Here is a 24,146-nt window from a genome sequence, read left to right on the forward strand (position 1 = left end):
ATATCTGTGAGTACTACCTCAATCTATGTGAAGGTAATAATTTAGGGGTACTTTTACACACTGAACTTTCCTACACTTCGCAGATTTTGGCAATAACTAAAGCTTGTTTCTACCAGCTACATGTTTTACCTTTTGTAAATGCAAATCACGGCCGCTCAGGCCAGTCCCGGTGCTTCTCTCATGCTGCCAGCAGCATGTGAGCAGTGTCTGGCATGGCCGTAGGGGAGTCTGGGTGCCTCAGACTGTGCTGCAGTGGAGCCAGAGAAGCAGAAGAGCAGCGATGCGGCGGGCGGCAGGTAAGTTCTTTTAGGTTTGTTTTATTTTGTGCTATAACTATTGTTTTCATCCGTCTCGTTCCCCCCCACCTCCTGCGCTGCCTCACCACTTTTCCCTGACACCAGCCGCTACTGCCACAGGGTTCAACACTTATACTTGAGTTAAAAGCATCATCTCTGTCAGTCCGATCCCATGTCCCTCCAAGCACAGTGTAAAGGTTGCATGAGGTACTGTTGAAGGTTAAGTGCATGTAACAGAGAGCACTGCAGTTTACCTTTCTGAGGTGCGTTGTGAAACCACAATTTCATATTAAATACGCCACACGAACAAGCAGCTCTTCATAGCTCCTTCTACCGTCATCTAAAGCAGCGCCTGCCCCGGCTTCTCATTGTAACAAACATAATACCTAAAAGTAGCTTTATTGGTGCAGCCAATCCCCATCAAGACACAGTACATAGCAAGCACAAGTAAACAGCAAAAATCCAAACTGCTAACAACAAACAAGCATTTGCAATGCAATAGTTTTTCATTTGCGAGAGTAAGCAATTAGCATTGTAAATGACAATGACTTTTATTTATGTTTTAAAAACCAAAACATAAATAAAAGGCATTGTCATTTACAATGCCAAAGCCACAAAGTCGCATAAATGCGAGACCTACTGCATTGCAAATGCTTGTTAACCTTTGTTGCAGCAGACCGCAGACACATTTAAAATCAGAATAATCCATTCATAAATTCTTGATTAGGAACCTTCGTTCTCAAGTATATTAGACCTCGCATATCTTTCCCTCACCACATTATCCAGAGTTCTATGGGGCTATTTGCTGGTATGACGAGCAGTGTGCGACCTATTTCGTATTTGCATTTAAGCTCTCTCGAGCGACTTGGGCTGACGAGCCTTGGTTCCGCACCTGCGCGCCGTGAGAGGTACTATACCTTTGATATTTTGGCAGTCTATTCGGCACCCCACATACTTACCTGCTCCCTGCTGACGACAGGCAATTACCTCGAAACACGTGTCCAGGGATGGCATAATAGTGACATACTCGTGGCATAGGCGTACTCACCGCTGCCACTACATTATCCAGAGTTCTATGGGGCTATTTGCTGGTATGACGAGCAGTGTGCGACCTATTTCGTATTTGCATTTAAGCTCTCTCGAGCGACTTGGGCTGACGAGCCTTGGTTCCGCACCTGCGCGCCGTGAGAGGTACTATACCTTTGATATTTTGGCAGTCTATTCGGCACCCCACATACTTACCTGCTCCCTGCTGACGAGAGGCAATTACCTCGAAACACGTGTCCAGGGATGGCATAATAGTGACATACTCGTGGCATAGGTGTACTCACCGCTGCCACTACATTATCCAGAGTTCTATGGGGCTATTTGCTGGTATGACGAGCAGTGTGCGACCTATTTCGTATTTATCTTTCCCTCACGTCTGTCTAAGGTCGTCAAGTCACAAGTTAAATGTAAGCAAGGTATGCATGCACGTACAAAACCTCACAAGATCCTATCCTGGGGTGGCAGCTCATTATGCAGGAGGTCACCATTTAATTATCTTTTGGTGAAGTTTGGACTGTTGCCTGATTAATTCTGTTTGTGCTGGTCTTTATTTAGTTTTGTTCCTCGCATCCACCACTTCCTGCTTTTTTTTTTTTTTTTTAAAGCGGTTAGCGGTATACTTCAATTGAAAGAGATTGGCAGAATACTAAAACTAATTTCTGCGATTCATATACTCTGGGCCACATTCCATACCATCAATTTCAGCTTCCTATGCCATTACAGACTGAGACCAACCAAATGCAAATTAGCTTTGGTCCTGCTCCAAGATAAAGAGTGTATTGTATTTTTGCTCACTTTATAACTATAGATAGGGATCATCCATATTTAATTCAGCCTTTCTTCTGGTCCAATAGGAACAAGCCCAGCCTTAAATTCTAGGTCATGTCCCCTCAAAATGGCTATGTGAGCTATGGGACTCACGTTTGGCCATACCGGTTACATGTTGCTGAGATAATCAAAAAGCACAAGGTAGAATGCTTGAAATACTCTCAAGCAATTACTTTGGGTCTCATTTTAGTTCCCTGCTTGTTGATCCCCATGCCACTAAAGACATGGACCAACCCATATGCAAAACAGACTTGGTCCTGCTCAAATAGTAATACTGGGGGTGTTGAAGCCAGCGGGCATGGGAGCAGACGTGTTCTCCCATGGCTTTTTCAAGGATCCAGCTCTGGGGCCCCAAGTGGAAGCATGGGAAGGAGGTGCACAACATAACTGCCAGGAGGTGCAAGGGGATAGTTTTCAACTGACGTCTAAGGTTATGGACCCATTGAAACTCTGACACTGTGACAATTTGGAGAGGTCCAATAATCCTGAAACTAGTGAATTCAAGGTGGTGCTTGATTGTCAATGAGTGTTTGGTAGTGAAAAGCTCATCTAAGTAGGTGCTGCTAGAGAAAAAGCGGAATCGCTGTCACTTGAAAGCCTCTGAAGTGCCATAGTTTAGATGCTTTTTGTGAGGCACAGCAGCCAGTGAGGGGCAGCTCCACAAACAGGCTGTGGAAAGGAGAAAATGTGAATAAGAGGGTGGTAGTAGCTGAGGAGATCTTGGAGACGTACTGTTTGAGGAGTCCTGCTAATGACTGCTGGAGTAGCTTGGCCTTGTGAGATACTGAGCTGTGCTGTTTTGTCCGAAAATAACCAGAATGATAAGTAACCTGAAGGAAGCAAATGAAGGAGATGCCGCCAAAGGAGGGGAAAACCAAGAATAAGGGTGAGACTTTTGATTTTTGTTTTTAAATATAAATCTTAAAGGAGACTCAGAGAGGTTACTACAGTACAGCAAGTCCTCAGAAGAGAGATGGATAATGATCAGACACAAGAAGAAACAATGATGGTAGAGCTCTACAGGAACAGCAGTGAACAACATCAGGCATTAAAACAAAGGTCTCCTCCATCAGATCCACTGTAAACTCTCTTGACAAATGACTCACTGACGCAGAACCAGAGTTAAAGGGAGTGGCGGCAAAGATCACAGAGCTGGAATCCTCAGTGGCAGACGTGTAAGAATCAACAAGGAAACATGGAGAGTTTTGAAGCTGCAGCCATGTCAGCACTGGTCTACCTGAAATCCCAATTCGAATACATGGAGGACAAGCTGCCAACAGCCTTTTCTTGGGCTTCCCTTTGGAGACTAGGAGTAACATACTTCATGATCACATGGAGAGAGTTTTAGACACCAAGGTCCTCTCCCCAGGAACCTTACCTGGAGTAGAGTCACAGAAGCCTACTGGCTCCCTGCCAAGAGCAAGACGGGAAATAGTGAATCAAGAACAGTTGAGGTGAAGGTGGGCAGCCCAAGAGATCTAGAGAAAATCCTGAAAGAATTTGCAATGAAGAAATTGGCTACCATTGGAGGAGAAAGAATTCAAATTTTTGGAGGCCACAATCTGGATACCCAGATAGATAGAAAATGCTGGGAGCCCATCACCTTGGGTTTGGATGAGTCCCTCTAGCATCTGGTTAAGCTGGGAGTGGCATCTGCAGAATTAAGCCATGTGTTTGAACAGACTAAAGAAGCCAAGGTGTTTTTGAAAGAAAGGAGGAGGAAGTCCACATGACTGGTGATAGATAGTGAGGTTTTGGAAGACAAGTTCTATGCAGACACGAGGGAATTAATCTGGCACAATGTTTGAGCTTCAATGTCATTCTTTTTGCCTTCTCTGTCCCCACCATCCATAGTGTTCTCAGTATGCACATGGGTGCAGTCAGAGTTACCCATCTACTTGGACAAAAAATACATTAGGCTGGGTATCCTGACTGAGCTTTCACCACTGGCCAGTTTGGGTTGTTGGCGGGTGTATGCACAATGTTCCTCTTTGATTAAATAAAAGATAGTTAAAGTAAATACTAGTAGTGCAGCAAACTAGGCCACATTCCCACTGAAGGGGAAAACAAGTAACCCGGGATTAGGTTCAGAATGATATTGTGTCATCAGTGAGAAGGAGTTTGATTTGATCTCAATTACTGGTAATCACTCTGAGCCATAGCCCAGAGCAATGTTTTTTTCTCACTGTGCCGCTATAGACAGTGACTAACTATATGTGAACCAACCTTGGTCTTGTTGCAATAGTAACTATCCAGACCAAACTGCTAGGCCACATCTCAACTGAAGAGGAACACAAGCAAATGCAGATTGATTTCAACCTGCTGGGTCTTACCAGTGAGGAGTAACTTGGGTTTTAGGCAAAGTGCTGCTATTTTTGTTTGCCCATTTTAAATTCTTTAATTCTTAATTGTATTGTTTTGTATTGTATTGTTCTGAATGAATTTTCTCTCAGAAGGGCTTTAGCGCTTCGATAACGCAACCATGGCTAACAACCCTTAATTCTCACAGATACCAGTTTGTGGGTCTGATGTTTAGGGTCCTGTGGAAGTTCAGCCACAGCTCACATGAAGTGGCCTCTCCTCATCTATCACCTAGCACTTTCATTTCATACACACATCATCCGAAACTCTTACCAGAGTGTGTCTGCTTTAACCGGAAGCTGACAGATTCTAGTAAATTGTGAACTTGACATTTTTTGCCTTTTAATCTTTTGGTGGTCCTCCAGAAGAGATTCACTAGCTCACCCTCCTTCACAAATTTAAACTGGTCTCAAGCTGTCATACATTCACCACAGTACAGAGATATGGGCCTAAATCCATCGTTTTTTTGCTCACCATGCCATTCCAGTTAGGACTCAGCAATATGCAAATCAGTCTTGACCCTGCACCTAATGGGAACAGTCCAGCCCGAACGGTTAGGCCAGGTCCTCCCTGGACTGGAAACAAGTATCCTAGGACCGTTTTTGGTCTTTCAGCCCTCATCAGCCAGGATAGCTTGACTCCAGTGGCATGGAGAGCATGGGACCCACGTCTGGGCATACCCGTCCCACTCGGGGTGACAAATGCAAAAAGAACAATTGATGGACAGAATGCAGAACAATCTCATACATTCACCCAAGTACAGAGATCTGGGCCTAAATCCATCATTATGGCTTGGTCTAAACTGGGGTGGCATGGTTGGCAAAAGAACTGTGGATTTAACCCAGGTCTTTTGACTGTGCTACTGCATTAAAGCTAGCCTGGCTGATGAAGGGTAATACCCAGAAACCGGTCCCAGGATGCTTGTTTCCGGTCCAGTGAGGACCTGGCTTGGCAGTTAGGTCAGGACTGTTCCCATGAGACACAGGGTCAAGACTGATTCGCATATGGCTGGGTCTAAACTGGGGTGGCATGGTGAGAAAAAGGACGATGGTTCTAACACAGATCTTTTGACTGGGGGTGAATGTATGATTTATTCAGCATGCCGTCCATCATTTGTGTAGCACGAGTGCAAGAGTCACAACACATAGGTTCTGATTTGGAGATAGGTGGTAATGAAAATTCTGCAAAAACAAAACAATGGATTTACCAATTCCCTTCACCAATTCCCACAAATGGGATTACCGCCAATTCAAAAAAGAGACTGCTTGCTTGAAGTTCTACTATGAAACTCTGCTGACTCTGAGATCTTGTGAGCCATGTACAAAACATAAATCCACCTAATGGAGGAAAGGGAAATTCATCACATGTAGAGCAGACAATTCGCCACAATCTCAGGAGGTTCCCCTTCAAGAAACTAACTTGAAAGATGACCACAACATGCCCAAGAACCCCTCCAATATGCAGTAGTTGAAGTATGTGGGAAATTACATTACACCCCCTTCACCACAATTTGGGACACTTTTCTTCTTGAACATACTGAGGAAAACCCCACAGGCAGCAGCTGCATGCATTACTGGTATGTCTCCATGAGAAATAACAACCACTTGCTCATTGCACAGTTGATAAATGAGCGATCAGCGCACAATTATTTATGTCCACCAAACTCTACTTGAGGGCCAAGGACTTTAATTAAGGCCCTCAAGCTTGAGATTTTACTGCTATGATTATCGAACTGTGGACATGTACCTCAAATTAACACAGTGTACTGGATGTATCTAAGTGAGTGAAGAAGATATTTAGCACCATATTCACAAGGATGGAACGAGAGGTGTATATAGACGTCACAAGACTCGTGCTTACAGTACCCTCTGTGATTTGTCTCCTCCATGGTGGGACTACGGCTAATCTGAGGTCTCTCAGCACAGTTCCAGTACACTAGAATCTGCCCAAACTTCAAGTTGGAGCATCCTTACATTTCCTTTGTAATACCTGGGATTTTTGATATGGGTCCGATCTTTAGAACATGATACCAAAAATTCAGTGGCAGCTAGTGTCAGGGCAGAGTGGCTGAAAGAGGTGGGGGTAGGGACTCCCCTGCAGCCAATCCTAATTCTGCTCTCATGCATGAGAGCAGCATCAGGATTGACCTGAGTGCCCTCAATTTGCACTCCCAGGGAGACTGGGAACCTGTGCCTGCTGTCTCCAATTCGGCAACGCAACCAGGGTTGGAGACAGCTCAGTGAGCATGGCGGTTTGTTTGGCCTGAGACAACCAGCCAAACCGTAATCTGCACTGATCACAATGACAAACACTCCAGTCCCGCTCTTGCTTGTTATCGTCTGGCCACGCCCCAAGACTTGTTTGTGTTAAAAATAAAATGATAATAAACAAAGTTTTGCGGCTGCTCGGGGAGGCGGGGGGTTGGTGCGACGTTCCTCTGCCATAATGGAGGAGCCGCCACCGATCAAACATACTAAATATAAACAAAACGTTTACATTATTTTTCTATTGCTGGTACACCAACCTTTACATCGGTGTTTCTCATTAATAAGCTGCGAATGAAGCAATGAAATCAGAAGTACAATTGACTATTAACAGAATAAAATATGGGTTTACATTACCCCACCACTGCAAAAATCCACTATCACGTCACCAGGCTTGACTAGATTGGTCACTGCAGAGACAAGGTTGTCAAGCTGCTGTTTCTTTCTCAACGCACGCTCACCGGACATGTTCCCTGAAAAGAAAACACAAAACATAATCTTGATTGGCATGCTGGAGTGATGGGTACGTTTAAAAAAATGAATTATTGCAAACATATGTACTGAAAATTCGCTATACAAGCGTGCCTGATTTTGTCATGTTGTTTTATATGCAATGTTTGAGTATAAGATACTTTGAGGTTTTACCTAGGGGTGGGTGTAACTCCCATACTTTGCTGTAGCGTAGATACGCAAAATTACAGCAAAGTTATGCAACATTATGCGGAAGTATGCAAGGAGAGTAACCCTGTATTTAGTTCTATTTGCTTAGTGCAAAATGCAACCTCATGCCCAAAATAGACCCGAGGATTATTTATGATAAGAAAATAGCGCTAAATGCAACAGAACAGGAACAGCAGTAGCCGCTCTTTTCTTGTGCTCTTGCAGTAGGTATTTTTGGTCTAAATTACTGTAAATCATGTGAACAGAGGTCATTCTCTAATTTTCTGTAATATCATGTCAGAAGAGATACTCTGATTACTCCGGTATAATTAAAATTTAAGCCAGGCCTAGTTTGACCTCCAATTTAGAACAATCAGTGTCTACTGGGCACTGACCACGGGTCTCAGTTTTGCCATGCGGCAGCTGATTAATAGTGAATAAGAGGAGTTTGCATTTATGACACAATCAACCAAAGAAGGCCTGAAACATGGCATCTTACATGAAGACAATAAATCCAGCAAAGTTATAACATTTGATAAAATTCAAGCAAATACATTGTAAACTCGGTCAAGAATGTAAGTAAAGTGTAACATATTTAAGTCTAGTCTGTGTCCTGTATAAGAAAAAGTTCTCAATTCAGTGACAACACTCTAACCTGAATTTTAATGTCTTCTCTTCATTTCGAAAACCAGTACATATTTACAGTCACATAAGGGCACCCAATCAGCTGATGATAAAGGCGTATAGCATGGTGCAGGGCTGCAGAGCGAGCACCACCCTACACCAATGTCCCCAGCCCGCTTCACTTCTCTGGTGAACCTGGTCAGAGATGAGACCCGCATACCACATGGACCCATGCCAGCCTGAGGAGGCTTTCACCGCAGCAGAACATTCCAAGTATCTGCTGTTACCGAGAGAAGCATTATAGCCCAGTCCGAAATGTCTTCTTTTATTTTTTCAGCATTTATTAATTTATTTATTTTTGAAAAGGTGCAATTCAGCCGCTGCCAGTTCAGTCCCAGTGGTACAGGCGTAAGGGGAGGCAGTGAAGGGTTTGGTCTGCATTGAATCATTTACGCGCGCTCTTGGTCACGGTGTGGTCAATAAAGTGCTAACTAAACTCGGCCACATTAAAAAAATAAAAACACTCAGCTTGCCACCTGTTTCCACTAGTATTTTTATATGAAAACAAATAGAAATGCATTTACTGCTTAAAAGCTACTACAGCGGCTCTAGTGTTGTTTACTTTTTGTGTGGTTTTCATAATATTTATGAGTATACAAAAACATATTAAAACATAATATAATTGTGTTGAATGACTAGAAAAAAATCAAGCACAGCTATACAAGCTAAAGAGCGCTGTGGAATGAATCAAAAGCTAACTAAATGACAATTAAAAGGCATAGGAGACCGCAGGATTGGTCTTAGAATCGCATGTCTTCGTATCACTCGACACTAACAAAGCCTTTGACCCCAACCAAGGGACCCTTTCTGGTCATGTAACTAGAAAAGAAGAGGGGTATTGGTCGGCCATATTTCGTTTCTTGGGTCAAACTACTGTACTGTGAACCCCTTCAAACAGTTCGGACCAATGGCACCGACCCCAGAACAGGAAGGCAGAACCAGACAGCAGTGGAGGCGCCTCTGCTAAGGCAAAGGAGCGTAGCTCCACTCGGAGCAGTGTTAAAGGAAAAATAAAATGATAATAAATGAAGTTATTACCATTTTATTTTTAGTATCAGCCAGGTTAGGGGGGCTGAGCTCCTGCGTCGTTCAGGGGGGAAGAGTGATGCAGCACCTTAAGTGCGCATGACTGTTCGGCCGCCGTCTTGGAACGACCAAACCGTCATGCACACTTTGCATGTTCTCCACCGGCTGTAACAGCCTGGGTGGAGAACATGCACAGGCTGCACAGCGCTGAACCACGGCCCTCAGACCAATCACAACGCTGCTGTCATGGTGACAGCAGCATTGTGATTGGCTTAGGGGAGCCTGGGTGCTTCCTGGAAGAAGAGCGGAGGAAAGATGACGTGGGAGAGATGGCGTACTGAGGTAAGTGAATTTATCTTTCTTTTTTTCCCTGCCACCCCCGTTCCGTACCGGCTGCAACTGCTAGACAGGCCAGGGCTGCCCACTCTCCCGTATTTCGTTTGCCACGGAAACAGCTTTCCAAATGCATGCCATGAGATGACTTGGTGAGAGAATAGAATTGGTGTTGTGACTGGGACAAGAGTATATCCCTTTATACAGCTGACCTTTAATTATACATATCAGACCCTAGTGAATCTTTAGGGAGACTAGGACCGATATTTACTTAATAATTACAGTACCCCGGCTCCCGCTTAAACTGGCCAAAGTCACTGTTATTCCCCTCTTAACTTAAGGATTGGGATCCTCACACACGTATTTACATGCCTTTGAGGATAAAAAAAAAAGACCACCTAAAATACCTTGGGGTCTTTTCTCAAAAGACCCAAATAAACTCTATGCTGACAACTTAAGTCCTCTTCAAAATGTTGTTGACACAAAGGCATGTCACTGGAAGAACCGTCCATTTTGCTTCTGAGGAAAGCGACACTCACAACATAATAATTCCCACGCCAACACTTTTATACATTCTGTAGAATAACCAATATGTAGTAGCTAAACGGTTGTTTAAGAATCTAGACAATGAAGGGTATTCCCTATTCTGCATTGGCAGAACGTCTTTTCCTGCTGACACTATGCAAAAGCACAGTCAAGGAAGGGATGGCCTGCCTAATGTGCAACACTATTACTTGGGGTTAGCTAATGTTCATTTGTCCCCATAGATAAACCGGCAATGAGACCAGACAGGCATGTGATGGGTGAGAAGGCCAAGAAAGATACAGTGTGGAGAGGACGGTACACTGTTAGGCCACAACACTGGAGAACAGATTGCCAGGGCTGACAAAACGTGGACATGTAAGGAATGGGATAAAATAGGTATATGGAAGATATAGAAATGTTCAGACATTAAACCAGCTGCAACTATACTCTCTAACTGACACACACATATACATATATATATACATGTATACATATATACATATATATATATATATGTATATACATATATATACATATAAACATACATTCAAGAAACACCACTTTGCTGGGGGCCCCCAGTCCTTCAGGGCGGGCTCATTACATACATATATATATATATATATTCACAGAAAAAACCATAGGTTTCAGGCATGTTATAGTTAGGAATTAGCATTTAAAAAACCATAGGTTTCAGGGGTGTTCTAGTTAGCTGGACTTTTCACTTGTACAAAACCATTGAAATTCCCCCGTTATAGTTAGTTCAGCTAACTATAACTCGCGCGCCCGCAATGCACTGCTGATGACGTCACATATTACATCACTCATGACATGGTCAGTGACATCACTCATGACATCACGGATGACATCTCAAATGACATCACTGATGACATCACTGATGACATCATCCAGTGAATGTGTGTTTTTCTGAAAATTAAATATGCTTTATATATGTATATCTCAAGGTCGATGGAAGAATAAATGGGTATATAAGTGTCTAAATGGATGATTTGTTTTTGAAAAATTGATTGTGTAACTGACTGATTAAGTGTATCATAGTGAATACATGGCTTAGTGAGTAAGGTTAAAATATGTAAATATCTGTATCAGTCTCTCACTTTGTGTATAAGTGGCTGCATGGGTTGGTGAGTAGCTACATGGGTGTCTATGTAGGTTATTAGTTGTTTTTTTGAGTATCAGTCTGAGTGTCTGCATGGTTCGGTGGGGGGTATTACGTAGTGCATAGTTGCATGAATGAGTGACTCACTGTTTGTATGTGTTGAAGACAGCATGTGTGCAGGACTGTATGGGTGGATGAGTGTGTGTATGGGTGTGTTAGTGAGTGAATGACTGTCTCAATAGTGTCCTTATGAGTAACTACATATGTTTTTAACTAGTATATGTGACTGTTGGTGTATATAAGTGAGTATATGTGAGAGTGAGAGATTGAAAGAGTTCCTGTATGAATAAGTATGTGTTTCTATAAGTGATTGTTTAAAAGACAAAGTATGTGTAAGTTTCCGTAGAAGTAAGTGTGGTGGTGTGTTTATAACTGTATATGCAAGTAAATGTATGTTTGATTCTTTATTAGCATGAGTGACTATGTGTGTGAGTAACTCTATGGATGAGTGGCATTGTGTAACAGGATGTATAGGTGTATGAGTACATATGATGAGTGAGTACATGTATGAGTGACTGTATAGGACTGTTGGTGAATGAGTGTATGTGGATCTTAGAATTACTGAAGAGGTTGTTGTAACTGGTATTGGTATGTCCATTGTTTTGAAAATTGTAGTCTCTATTTTTGAATGTGTGTATCAAAGGTTATATTAGGGTGAGAGGAGGTCTGCCACTCTATCACAAGGATGATGTCATCAGTGATGTCATCAGTGATGTCATTTGAGATGTCATCAGTGATGTCATGAGTGATGTCACTGACCATGTCATGAGTGATGTAATATGTGATGTCATCAGCAGTGCATTGCGGGCGCGCGAGTTATAGTTAGCTGAACTAACTATAACGGGGGAATTTCAATGGTTTTGTACAAGTGAAAAGTCCAGCTAACTAGAACACCCCTGAAACCTATGGTTTTTTCAGTGAATTTCTGAGGTTTTTTAAATGCTAATTCCTAACTATAACATGCCTGAAACCTATGGTTTTTTCTGTGAATTTCAAAGGTTTTTTAAATGCTAATTTCTAACTATGCCTACAGAGATAGGACATGTGAAGAAAGAAGAAAAAATGCACAGAAAGAAAAAAAAGAAGTGCAGAAAGAAGCAACAGAAGTTCTCAAAGACGAAGAAAAGTGCAAGGAGAAGGATAACGTGCAGAAAGAACAAAAAGAAGAGCAGAAAGAAGCCTTGTTGCAAAATCATCCTGTACCCTCAACTTTTTCAGACGGATACTGATGGTAACTGAGTCTGACTAACCAGTCCTAGAGCCAGTGCTATGTTAAAAGACACTTAGAATACAGTGAAAACACCTACATACACTAGGGAACATTATGCGTTGGGGTCCCCCTGTGATTAGCATGACCTCCTCTGTAAGCCCCTAGTATATAATAGGGCAGGGGGATTAAAACTACCTCTTAAAACAGGCCACAGGGCGTTTTTGCACATGTTAACTCCCTTCACCACTGTGTAAACACACCCTGTGTCCGTTTTTAGTTGGGAGATTAAGTTCATTTGAATCCTGAGGGTCCCTAGGGTCCAACTAGCCCACTAGGTACTAGGTGCCACAGAACTGCGTTGCAGAGAGGTGTAAAAAGTGGCACGGCCTGGACCACCTCTCTGCAATGCAGCTCAGTGGCGCTTACTGGAAGCACTTGGTGGGCTAGTTAGCCCCCAGGGACCCTCAGTATTGAAGGGAAATTATATCCCCAATTTAAAAAGTGCCATAGTGCGTGTTTGCACACGTCACCTCAGGCCCCGTCCCCTCCCTTCACCACTGTGTAAACGCGCCCTGTGGCTGTTCTAAGTTGAGAGATTAAGTCCCCTTGAATCCTAAGGGTCCCTAGGGTCAAACTAGACCACTAGGTACCTCCAGTAAGCGCCACAGACTTGCGTTGCAGAGAGGTGTAAAAAGGGGCTTGGCCTCAGAACACCTGTCAGCAGCGCAGCTCCCTGGCGCATACTGGAGATGCCTGTTGGGCTAGTTGGCCCTCAGGGACCCTCAGTATTGAAGAGGAATTAATTCCCCAACTTACAACTCACCAGGGGGCGCGTTTGCAGAGTGCTGCAAGGAGGGGGCGTCGCCTCCGGCACGATGCCAGTCTTTTATTTATTTAAATTTTTTAAGAAGGGGGGCTGTGTGGTTCCCCTTCTTATTCTAATTTATTGGCCCTGATGACCCCATCCCCCAGGGCCTGTCTCCTAATTATATTTTTTTGACCCCAATCCCCAGGGCCGGCCACTGTTTTTTATTATTTAAAAAAAATATATATTTATAGACACACCTAGGACATGCTGGACAACCCGTACGTACCTATCACCATGACGATTTGCGTGATATTCATTAAAAGGCGACTATGCATACAATGAATCCACGTGGAATGTATTTACACCACTAGTGAAGCTCTGACATGTCTGATGCCCTACCGTGCCTAATCCCGGTAGACCCCCTTGTCGTTTATTTATACAAACATGGGTAGCTATTGACGGGCACATTTAATACACATGCACACCAAGCCATTCAAAGGGGATTTGACAAAAATTCGACCAAAACTATGCAAGAAACCCCCCTCACGATTAATAAAACACACATCCACTGCCGGATGTGTAATACTTTTTATTTTACTCTCTGGAAAGGGGACGAACATCACTTGAGAGTCACAGCGCGCTCCTGGCAGAGCCCAATGCTGTGTTACACCCACCATTGCCTGCTGAGTGCCACACACCTCTGTGTTGTATTCCACTAGCTAGTGCATATGCTATGACACTCTCTAGCCCATGTGCACTGTAACACCACCCCGTGAATATGTCATGCCACACTTGTCTTCGCACGGGTTATATTGCCCCATCTAACGTGCCTTCCTCGATGCCTGTGATATAACGCACAGTGCTATGCCATACATATTACAATCTGGGATCCATATCTTTGTCACAGTGCATATGCAACGTTACACTCCCCAGCACATATTTTATATTACAACTTTAGTGACTTGTTAGGTTACACAACACTGCCCTGTGCATATTACACTCCAAGGCGCATATCGCATAGCACGCGCTAGTGTCTGTGCTATCTCGCGCTCTCCAATGAATCTGTCATTGTGCACAATGTATTGTATATTATATTTCACGCCCGGTTCATCTTATATCACACTTTTTGGTGCATAGTTTATACCATACACTATATCTAGTTTTCATTTTCAATCGTGCTCTCAGGACTATGTTCTATATAACACTGTGTTCACCTACACTTTTCACGGGCATTACATTTTGCAATAGGGGGTGGAGGGTCAGGGTGTGTTTCTGCCAAGTGAGCCCGGATTCACAGTCACAAACGTCCTCTTCTTCCTGAATAAAAGTGAGATTATGCTGCATACTTGTTCATATTTTAAGTAGTTCGCACAGACACACGTTTTAAAAACAATAAAGTTCCTAATACCCGCCTTCTCTGAACAGTTAGCTTGCTGCCCCATCCCCCTCCTCCCTATCCTCTGTTGTGTGAATCCATGGACTAGCCTCCTCCCTCCTACCATGCATGGTCTGATGTGCTGCCACTGCCCTCAATTTAGTATGATGTACCAGTCCACTCCTCCTGCCCTCCATTGCCCAATTCTATGTCCCATCATTGACCTCCTGCTTAAACTCTGTGCTTAGCTTGCTGCCCCTATTCTCCTTCCCCCTGCCCTCCGATGACTTTGTGCATGCCCCTGCTCCATCCTTTTTGCTCACCATGTTCCATGGACCTGCCACTCCTATCTACTCTGAGTTCTGTTGAGCTGCCACTCCCCTCCCACCTGCCTAGCATTGTCAGATGACTGTAACCTGTCCCTGCCACCTCCACCCTGCCTGTCCACATGCCATGCCCCTATCCTCTTCCTCCTGTCCACATGGTCCATTGTACTGCCACACCCTTCTGCCCTCCCTGGTCTGTTGTGCTGCAACTGCTCCTCCTGCCTGCCCCGTGCGGTCTGTTGTGAGGCCCCTTCCCCTGAACTTTCTTGTCTGTGCACAGGTCCTGACCCTCCCTTCTATCCTCCATCGTCCTTTGTGCATGCCCCTGCACCCTCCTTCTTGCCCATCATAGCCATTGTGCTGCCACTAACCCTCCCACTTGCCATGCATGGTCTTCTGTGCTGCCACGGCCCCTCCCACCTTCCCTGTGTGGTCAGTTAGCTGCCCCTGACCCCCTCCCACCTTCCCTCCATGGTCTGTGTGTATGCCATCACAGTCTCACTGTTGCTCTTCATGGTGTGTCTTGCTTCTAGTGCCCATCCTGCCTGACCTCCATGGCTATCTTGCTGCTCCTGCCCTGCCCCCTTGCCCCCAGCCCTCTGTTTACATGTGCAGATCCCTACTCCCTCCCTCCTGGCTTGTCTGTTCTATTGTAATGCCCCTGATCCGTCCCTCCTGCCCCTTATGGTCTGTTATGCTGCAGCTTTCTCTCCTGTCTGTCCATTATGGTCAGCTAGCTACCATTGCCTCTTGCCCCTCTGTTCTCTGTTGTCCATGTGCATGGTCCTGTCCCCTCCCTCTTGCTTTCTATGGATTGTTGTGCTGCACTCCCGTCCCGCATGCCCTGTGTGGTGTATTGTGCTGCTGCAAATCCTGATGCCTGCCCTGCAGGGTCAGTTTGGTGCACCTCTCCATGTCCCTCCTGTCCTCTGTTATCCAAGTCCATGTCCCTACCCCATTTCCTTCCATGATCCAATGTACCATACTTGCGAACATTTTGAACTTGGTAAGAGGGAGATTTTGAAAAAAAGCTGGGGTATTGATTTTCCCCTTTGAGTTACATTGAAAAAGAGGAGATTGTAGACAGGAGACAGATCAAATAAAGCCCATTTGAGCTTAAAAACATTGGACGTTTCCTGGCTGAATCGGGTCTGTTGGCATGTATGGTTGTACTATCATTGCCTCTTCCTTCTGCCCACAATGGTCTATTACATTGCCACAGCCACTCTTGCAAGTCCTGTATTGTTGGTTTTTTGCCCCTGCCCCCCTTTCCACTGCCCTCCATAGTCTGTTGTGCTGCCACTGCCCTTCCTGCCTGCTCAGTGTGGTTAAATTGTTGCCTTTGCACCCTCCTACCTGCCTTCAATTTTCAGAGTCCGTGCCCCTGGCCTCTGCCTCTCAACAGTATCCTAATGAACAACTAGATTGCTAACATCCTATATTTATTACAAAAGTGTGGAACGCCTGACGTCATCTTGATGTAATCAAAACTGTAATACCTAGAGCATTTCCTTTAGAAATTACATATATGAGAGGGTCTTATTGGCATCAAAAATATGGTTAGTGCTCTAAAAGACTAACATAAGGACATATTTTCTAAGTTTTCAAATAGCGACAAAGCACTTTAAAATTATTTGTTATCTTTATGTTTTTTTATCCAGTTGACCACTTGATTAAATGTTGCACTTAGGGGAGAGGATGTGGTGTTACTTCCAGAACTGCAGACTTTGCAACTGGGGACCAGGTTGGAGTTTCTGCTTCAGCTCGACATTCTGTGATTCTGGTCAAATCACTTAGTCTCCCCATGTCTACAACCAAAATGAATTTGTTCTTGTGTGATGTAACCAATGCTCATGTAAAGCACTCCAATACCTGACAAGTCTGCACTATATAACACTGCAAAAACACAAAATAATAAGTGTTTTGCACACTTCTGTCATTGGGCTATATTTGGGCTACATCTGGGTGATTTTGGGCTACATTTGGGCTCTTTTGTCTCTGGTGGCCATTTTGGGAGATTTATTTGTATGAAGTTTCCTAATTTCCTCATGTACTGCAGTCTCCTCAGTAGGAAATGCTTTCAGTTTTTTACTTTGATTCCATCATGAAGGTATTCAGATATGTCACACATTTGCAATAAATTCTGAATGTTAGCACTCTAGTTGCTCATTAGATCACTGTAGTAAAACTACTGTTCACCATGGAAGTCTGCTCCTGGTATTAAAAGTGCATGTTTCAGTCTGCATGTCAGAATTTTTTAATGAAATAGAAGAGGATTTGAGAAGTCACTCAAAATGTGCCCTCATTTTCTTTCTTCAGCATTAATCATAATTTCTATGGCAAAATGAACCCCCTCATTGTGTTCCTTTTTAAATTAAATTTTTTAAGTGTTACCAGTTTATTCCAATCAAGATGGCTTCAGGTGTGCCATACTTTTGTCATAATGAAGACAGTAAGCGCTCTAGTTGTTTTTAAGAACACTCTGGGACATTCTGACATTGGGCTATACTTGGGCTACATCTGGGTGATATTTGGGCTACATTTGGGCTCTTTTGTCTCTGGTGGCCATCTTGGGAGACTTATTTGTTATGAAGTTTCCTAATTTCCTCATTTACTGCAGTCTCCTCAGTAGGAAATACTTTCAGTTTTTTACTTTGATTCCATCAAGAAGGCATTCAGATGTGTCACACATTTGCCATAAATCCAGAATGTTAACACTCTTTTTGCTCATTAGATCACTGTAGTAAAGCTACTGCTCACCAGGGAAAACTGCTGCTGGTATTGAAAGTGCATGTTTCAGTCTGCATGTCAGAATTGTTTAATGAAATAGAAGAGGATTTGAGAAGTCACTCAAAATGTGCCCTAATTTTTCTTTCTGCAGCACTAATCATACTTTTTATGGAAAAATAAACCCCCTCATTTTGTTCCTTTTTAAATTAAATGTTTTAAGAGTTACCACTTTAATCCAAGCAAGATGGCTTCAGGTGTGCCATACGTTTATCATAAGTAGGACTGTTAGCGCTCTAGTTGTTCTTTGGAACACTCTGGGAAGCTGCAGTAGAACACAAAGGAATCAACTGACAGTCTCTGCCCTTGTTGGATGTACATGTTTTACTGAGAATGTCAGACTTCATTCTCACATGACTGAGAAAGATAATGTGAATTTACAGAAAATATGCTCTCAGTTTAGCTTATAGATCACCTTCCAAACCTCTGTGGGAAAAGCATGAGAAAATATTTTTCTCTCAATCATGATATCCCAGCAGAAGGCTTTTGCACATGGTGAAATCACCTTAGAACATACCACAATTCCTAAAATGAGTATGGTACCATCAACAAATGATTTATAATGTAACTAAAGTCTTAAAACCTTCTATTAACTGCAATGATTTTTAATGAGGTGCTATCATGTATATTGGTCCCAAGATGGCTGCCAACACTTCTTGGATGAAGTGCTGACATCCAATCAGATCTCAGGATGAGATGTGTGGTTAGGCTCCGCCCACATATATATATGATTTTACTTTTGATTTTCTCAGGAACTACTGAACAGATTGACACCAGACCTGCAAAAGAAACTTCCCTGACCTGAGGACTACCTCTCTGTCAAATTTCAAGTAATTCTGTTCAGCCGTTCGGGCTGTACCTTGGACTAAAGGTCCCTATGGAAAAATGCATGGGGAAAACGTGTTTTGGGACCCCCCTTTTTTCTCGGCCCCTGCTTGACGATTCACCCAGAGACTTTCAGGGTAGGAGCGGAGCAGAGCGCCCCACCTATTTTGAAAATTTTGCGAGGATTCGTCAACCGGCGCCAAAGTTATTCCAAATAGAATAATGCAGATTTCCTATGGAAACACGGTCCTAACTATAACTATCTACTGGCGAACGTGTGTATATATATTATATATATATATACACACACAAAGTACACCACTCCATTCAAAAGAGGTAGAGGCCACACAGGGGCACGCTGGAAGACCTTTAATAAAACAGCTCGGGTACAATGCATTTCGGCCTTACGGCCTTCATCAGATGCGGCTAAAAACAAGGTACTGCTCCACCACGCCCTTCTGAAATGCCTAGGCTCACTCCCATTGGCGGTAGTCCGCTTGGCCTTTGATCACATGGTCCCAACTTCACTATGGCTTTCGAAAAAAAACACAATTCCCAGAATGCAGTAATATCTGGTGAGTATTACATGGGGAGAGTACATATATATACACATACATACACATACACACATACATATATACATACATACATACATATATACATATATAAATACATATATAAATACATATATATACACATATATATATACACATATATATTCACTGAAAAAACCATAGGTTTCACACATGTTATAGTTAGCGGAAATTTTACTGATAAAAAACCAATGAAATTCCCCCGATATAGTTAGTGCAGGCAACTATAACTCACGCGACCGCAATCCTCTGCTGATGCTAATACTGTATTTAGACACTTATTTGCCCATGTCTTCTTCCATACATTTTTAGCTATACATATATTACAAATATTTTTTTCATAAAGACACATATGTCATCAGCAGAAGATTGCGGTTCGCGCACCGTGCGCGCACAGTGAGCACGCGGTGTGCTTCGCGCACCGCGCGCCCACTTTACACAGTTAGTGCCGTGCACGCACGGTGGGCACGCGGTGCGCGTAGCACACCGCGTGCCCACGTTACGCTAGATGGGCCATGTACGCACGATGCGCTTCGCGCACCGTGCGCACATGGAGGACATATGATGCACTTCGTTTTGAAAGGTAATATTTTAATTTTTCGTATATTTTATAAGCCATGCACAAATGGTGCACCATTTGCACACGGGGTGGAGAGAGTGTGGATAATTTTTTTTTTTTTTTTTTTTAATATTTTAGTTTATCTCAGGTGTAATAAACCATGCACAATTGGTGCCCTTCGGGCGCCAATTGCACACGGGGTGGAGAGAGTGTGGATAATTTTTTTTCGGCGAAATTACCGAAAAAATAAAAATTCCGTTTTTGGCCTTGGGGGATCTTTGGGGACTCCCTCAACATGGCTATGTGTGTGGGAGCTGTCTAAACAGCCCCTTTACATGTTTTTGGGCTTTATATTTTAAAAATCACTCTCAGTGCGAGAGAGAAAATGGCGGCCGCCGCTTCCTGGTTTCGGCCGATTCGAATGTTTACTTAGATCTAAGAGCCGATCAGAATCGCGCTCGCGCACGCCACCGTACGCGTACGGTAAGCGTACCGTAAGCGCACCGTAAGCTGGCTCAGATATATATATTGATTTAAAGGCTATTTTCTCAGAATCTACTGAACAGATTTACACCAAACCTACAAAAGGCACTTCCTTGACCTGAGGACTACCTCTCTGCCAAATTTCTAGTAATTCTGTTCAGCCGTTCGGGCTGTAGCCCTGTCTAAAGGTCCTATGGAAAAATGCATGGGAAAAACGCGTTTTGGGACCCCCCTTTTATCTCAGCCCCCGCTTGACGAATCCCCCCGAGACTTTCAGGGTCGGAGCGGAGCGCCCCACCTATTTTGAAAAATTCGCGAGGATTCGTCGACCGGCGCCAAAGTTATTCAAAATAGAATGTTGCGGATTTCCTATGGAAACGTGGTCCTAACTATAACTACCTACTGGCAACCGCCAGTAGGTAATACACATATATATACATAATTGTAATTACTCTGTTGCAGTACGTACGCTCTCAGGAATCAAAAAAGAACCAATAATAATTTCTGAAGAAACTGCTGTTTATTCAAACACAACGCGTTTCGCCGTCTGGCTTGGTCACGTGTTAGGGACAACACTGAAAGTGCCCCCATTTAAACCAATGAACACAGAAAGAGGACATCGTGGGAAAATAATACTGTTTCTCACAAGTTCTTAGTATGAGTCAAAATTAATGTTAAATACACATTAAATTGCAGAAACGTTACATATTCAATCAAATTACATCTCGTTTTAAATATATAAGAGATGATTAACTAGTGTCCTTTCGTTAAGTACTAAACAGTGACGTAGGACTACTTGGCACAAATACAAATAGACATAGAAATAGAGATACAATCGGCTGTTTGCGGCAATGTTCGCTGTCACCCCTAAATAAAGTTGTGTTGCCGTCAATGTACGTGTATATGAGATATATATCAATGCACTGCGAGTAACTGACATGAGTTACTCAGAAACAGCGTGTTTCATCACAGGATAATCCTTCGTGTGGCTGCGCTCAGAAATCGCGTGTAGCATCATATGTCTAAAAAAAGGGCTGTAAAAACAACCTGTTGTGCTAGTGACAAGTGTCACGTGTCACTGTTGTGCAAGTTTATCAAGATATACAGTGTCCACTTGGCGGAGTCCTATTTGCAAGTGCCACAAATAATCAGTAAATCTGTTTATAAATTGACCCCTCCATAACGTGTGTCCTATTTATATGCGATCTGATTTAGTAGACAGTGTGTCGTGTTCGTGGAAATAAATAATAAAAGTGAATAAAAGAAAATTGTGTATAAACAAGTGCAAAAAATTGTCACTGACATTGCTGCAAAACAAGGTGAAGTGTGGGGATCATATGGGATGTCCTCAAAAGACCCCGTCCTCTTTATACCTAAAATTAAAACATAAAACCACCAATTAGAATTGTGTCAATCTAAAGCAGCAGCAGTGTACATTTCTTATGTACACATATATACACATATATACATATATACACATATACATACATACATATATACATATATATACATATATACACATATATACATATATAAACACAAATATATATATATATATATATATAAATATACATTATCTACTGGCGGTCGCCAGTAGATAGTTATAGTTAGGACCGTGTTTCCATAGGAAATCCGCAACATTCTATTTGGAATAACTTTGGCGCCGGTCGACGAATCCTCGCGAATATTTCAAAACTAATGGGGCGCTACGCTACGCTCCTACCCTGAAAGTCTCGGGGGGATTCGTCAAGCGGGAATGAGAAAAAAGGGGGGTCCCAAAACGCGTTTTCCCCATGTATTTTCCCATAGGACCTTTAGTCCGAGCTACAGCCCGAACGGCTGAACAGAATTACTTGAAATTTGGCAGAGGTAGTCCTCAGGTCAAGGATGTGCCTTTTGTAGGTCTGGTGTAAATCTGTTCAGTAGGTCCTGAGAAAATAGCATTTAAATCAATATATATATCTGTAAGCGCGCTCCGTGCGCTTACCGTAAGCTTACCGTACGCGTACGGTGCCGTGCGCGAGCTCAATTCTGATTGGTGGTTACATGACTGTAAACATTCGAATCGGTCAAAATCAGGAAGTGTCGGCCGCCATTTTCTGTCTCTCGCACTGAGAAACAAAGGTGGGGAACGTGAAACGGGGGCAACGAAGAGAGTTGCAGACCCCCTAGTGTTTGTCAGGGGGTCCAAGAAGGACCCAAAAGTACGAAAAATAAATTTAATAATTTTAAAAAAAAATCGCGGGGTACGCGTACGGTAAGCTTACCGTACGCGCACGGCAAAAAAAAAAAAAAAAAAGTAACAATCACATTTATTAAATAAATTAAAGGACCCACAAGGGAGAAAAAAACAAATGTTACTGCGTAAAAAAAGGCGAGGCGCGCACGGCATGGACTGCGCAACGTGGGCGCCCGGTGCGCGAAGCGCACCGTGCGCGCAGGGTGTGCGCATAGTGAAAAACCAGAAAAATAAATAAAAAATAAATACATAACTTAGCATTTAAAAAACCGTACAAATTCACTGAAAAAACCATAGGTTTCACACACGTTATAGTTAGGAATTATCATTTACAAAACCTTGCAAATTCACTTAAAAAACCATAGGTTTCACACGTTATAGTTAGCTGTACATTTCACTCGTAAAAAACCAATGAAATTCCACGTTATAGTTAGATCAGGTAACTATAACTTGCGCGACCGCAATCCACAATGTGTAATTTCAGATGTCATCATTGATGTCATGAGTGATGTCACTGACCATGTCATGAGTGATGTAATATGTGACGTCATCAGCAGTTTATTGTGGGCGCGCAAGTTATAGTTACCTGATCTAACTATAACGTGGAATTTCATTGGTTTTTTACGAGTGAAATGTACAGCTAACTATAACATGTGTGAAACCTATGGTTTTTTAAGTGAATATACATATACATACATATATACATATATATATACATAAATACATATATATATACACATACATATATACACATACATACACATACATACATATATACATTTACATATACACATATACATACATATACACATATATACACATATACATATACACATATATACACATATACACACAAATACACATATATACACACATATATATATATATACATACATATACATATATATACATATATAAATATATATATACATAAATATATATAAATATGCATATACATACATATACATATATACATATACATACATATACACATAAATACATATATATATACACATACATATATACACATACATACATATATATACATTTACATATACACATTTACATATACATATATATATATATACATATTATCTAGGGGCGGTCGCCAGTAGATAGTTATAGTTACAACCTAGTTTCCATAGGAAATCTCAAAATTCTATTTTGAATAACTTTGGCGCCGGTTGACGAATCCTCGCGAGATTTTCAAAACTAATGGGGCGCTCCGTTCTGCTCCTACCCTGAAAGTCTCGGGGTGATTCGTCAAGCGGGGGCCGAGAAAAAGGGGGGGTCCCAAAACACGTTTTCCCCATGCATTTTTCCATAGGACCTTTAGTCGCAGCTACAGCCCGAACGGCTGAACAGAATTACGTGAAATTTGGCAGAGAGGTAGCCATAAGGTCAAGGAAGTGCCTTTTGCAGGTCTGGTGTAAATCTGTTCAGTATTTCCTGAGAAAATAGCATTTAAAAGCATATCAATATCTATACGCGCGCACAGTGCGTGCACGGTGAAAAACCTGGAAACATTTTTTTTTTATAAATACATAACTTAGCATTTAAAAAACCGTACAAATTCACTGAAAAAAACCATAGGTTTCACACACGTTATAGTTACGAATTAGCATTTAAAAAACCTTGCAAATTCACTTAAAAAACCATAGGTTTCACACATGTTATAGCTAGCTGGACATTTCACTCGTAAAAAACCAATGAAATTCCCCCGTTATAGTTAGTGCAGGC

At 42.5% G+C, this 24,146-nt stretch overlaps 1 protein-coding gene across 3 annotated transcripts in view; it reads right to left on the reverse strand.

The window, feature by feature from the left end:
• GSTCD (glutathione S-transferase C-terminal domain containing) overlaps nucleotides 1–24,146 on the reverse strand; it is an 841,775-nt gene that overhangs the window by 271,343 nt on the left and 546,286 nt on the right. For all 3 annotated transcript variants that reach the window (XM_085641409.1, XM_085641407.1, XM_085641408.1), the window contains exon 6: nucleotides 7,154–7,269. In XM_085641409.1, coding sequence (XP_085497535.1) covers nucleotides 7,154–7,269 — 116 coding nt within the window. The remainder of the gene's footprint in view (nucleotides 1–7,153; nucleotides 7,270–24,146) is intronic.

The sequence above is a fragment of the Triturus cristatus genome, chromosome 2_2, assembly GCF_964204655.1.
Source record: "Triturus cristatus chromosome 2_2, aTriCri1.1, whole genome shotgun sequence".
In the NCBI taxonomy this organism is placed as follows: Eukaryota; Metazoa; Chordata; class Amphibia; order Caudata; family Salamandridae; genus Triturus; species Triturus cristatus.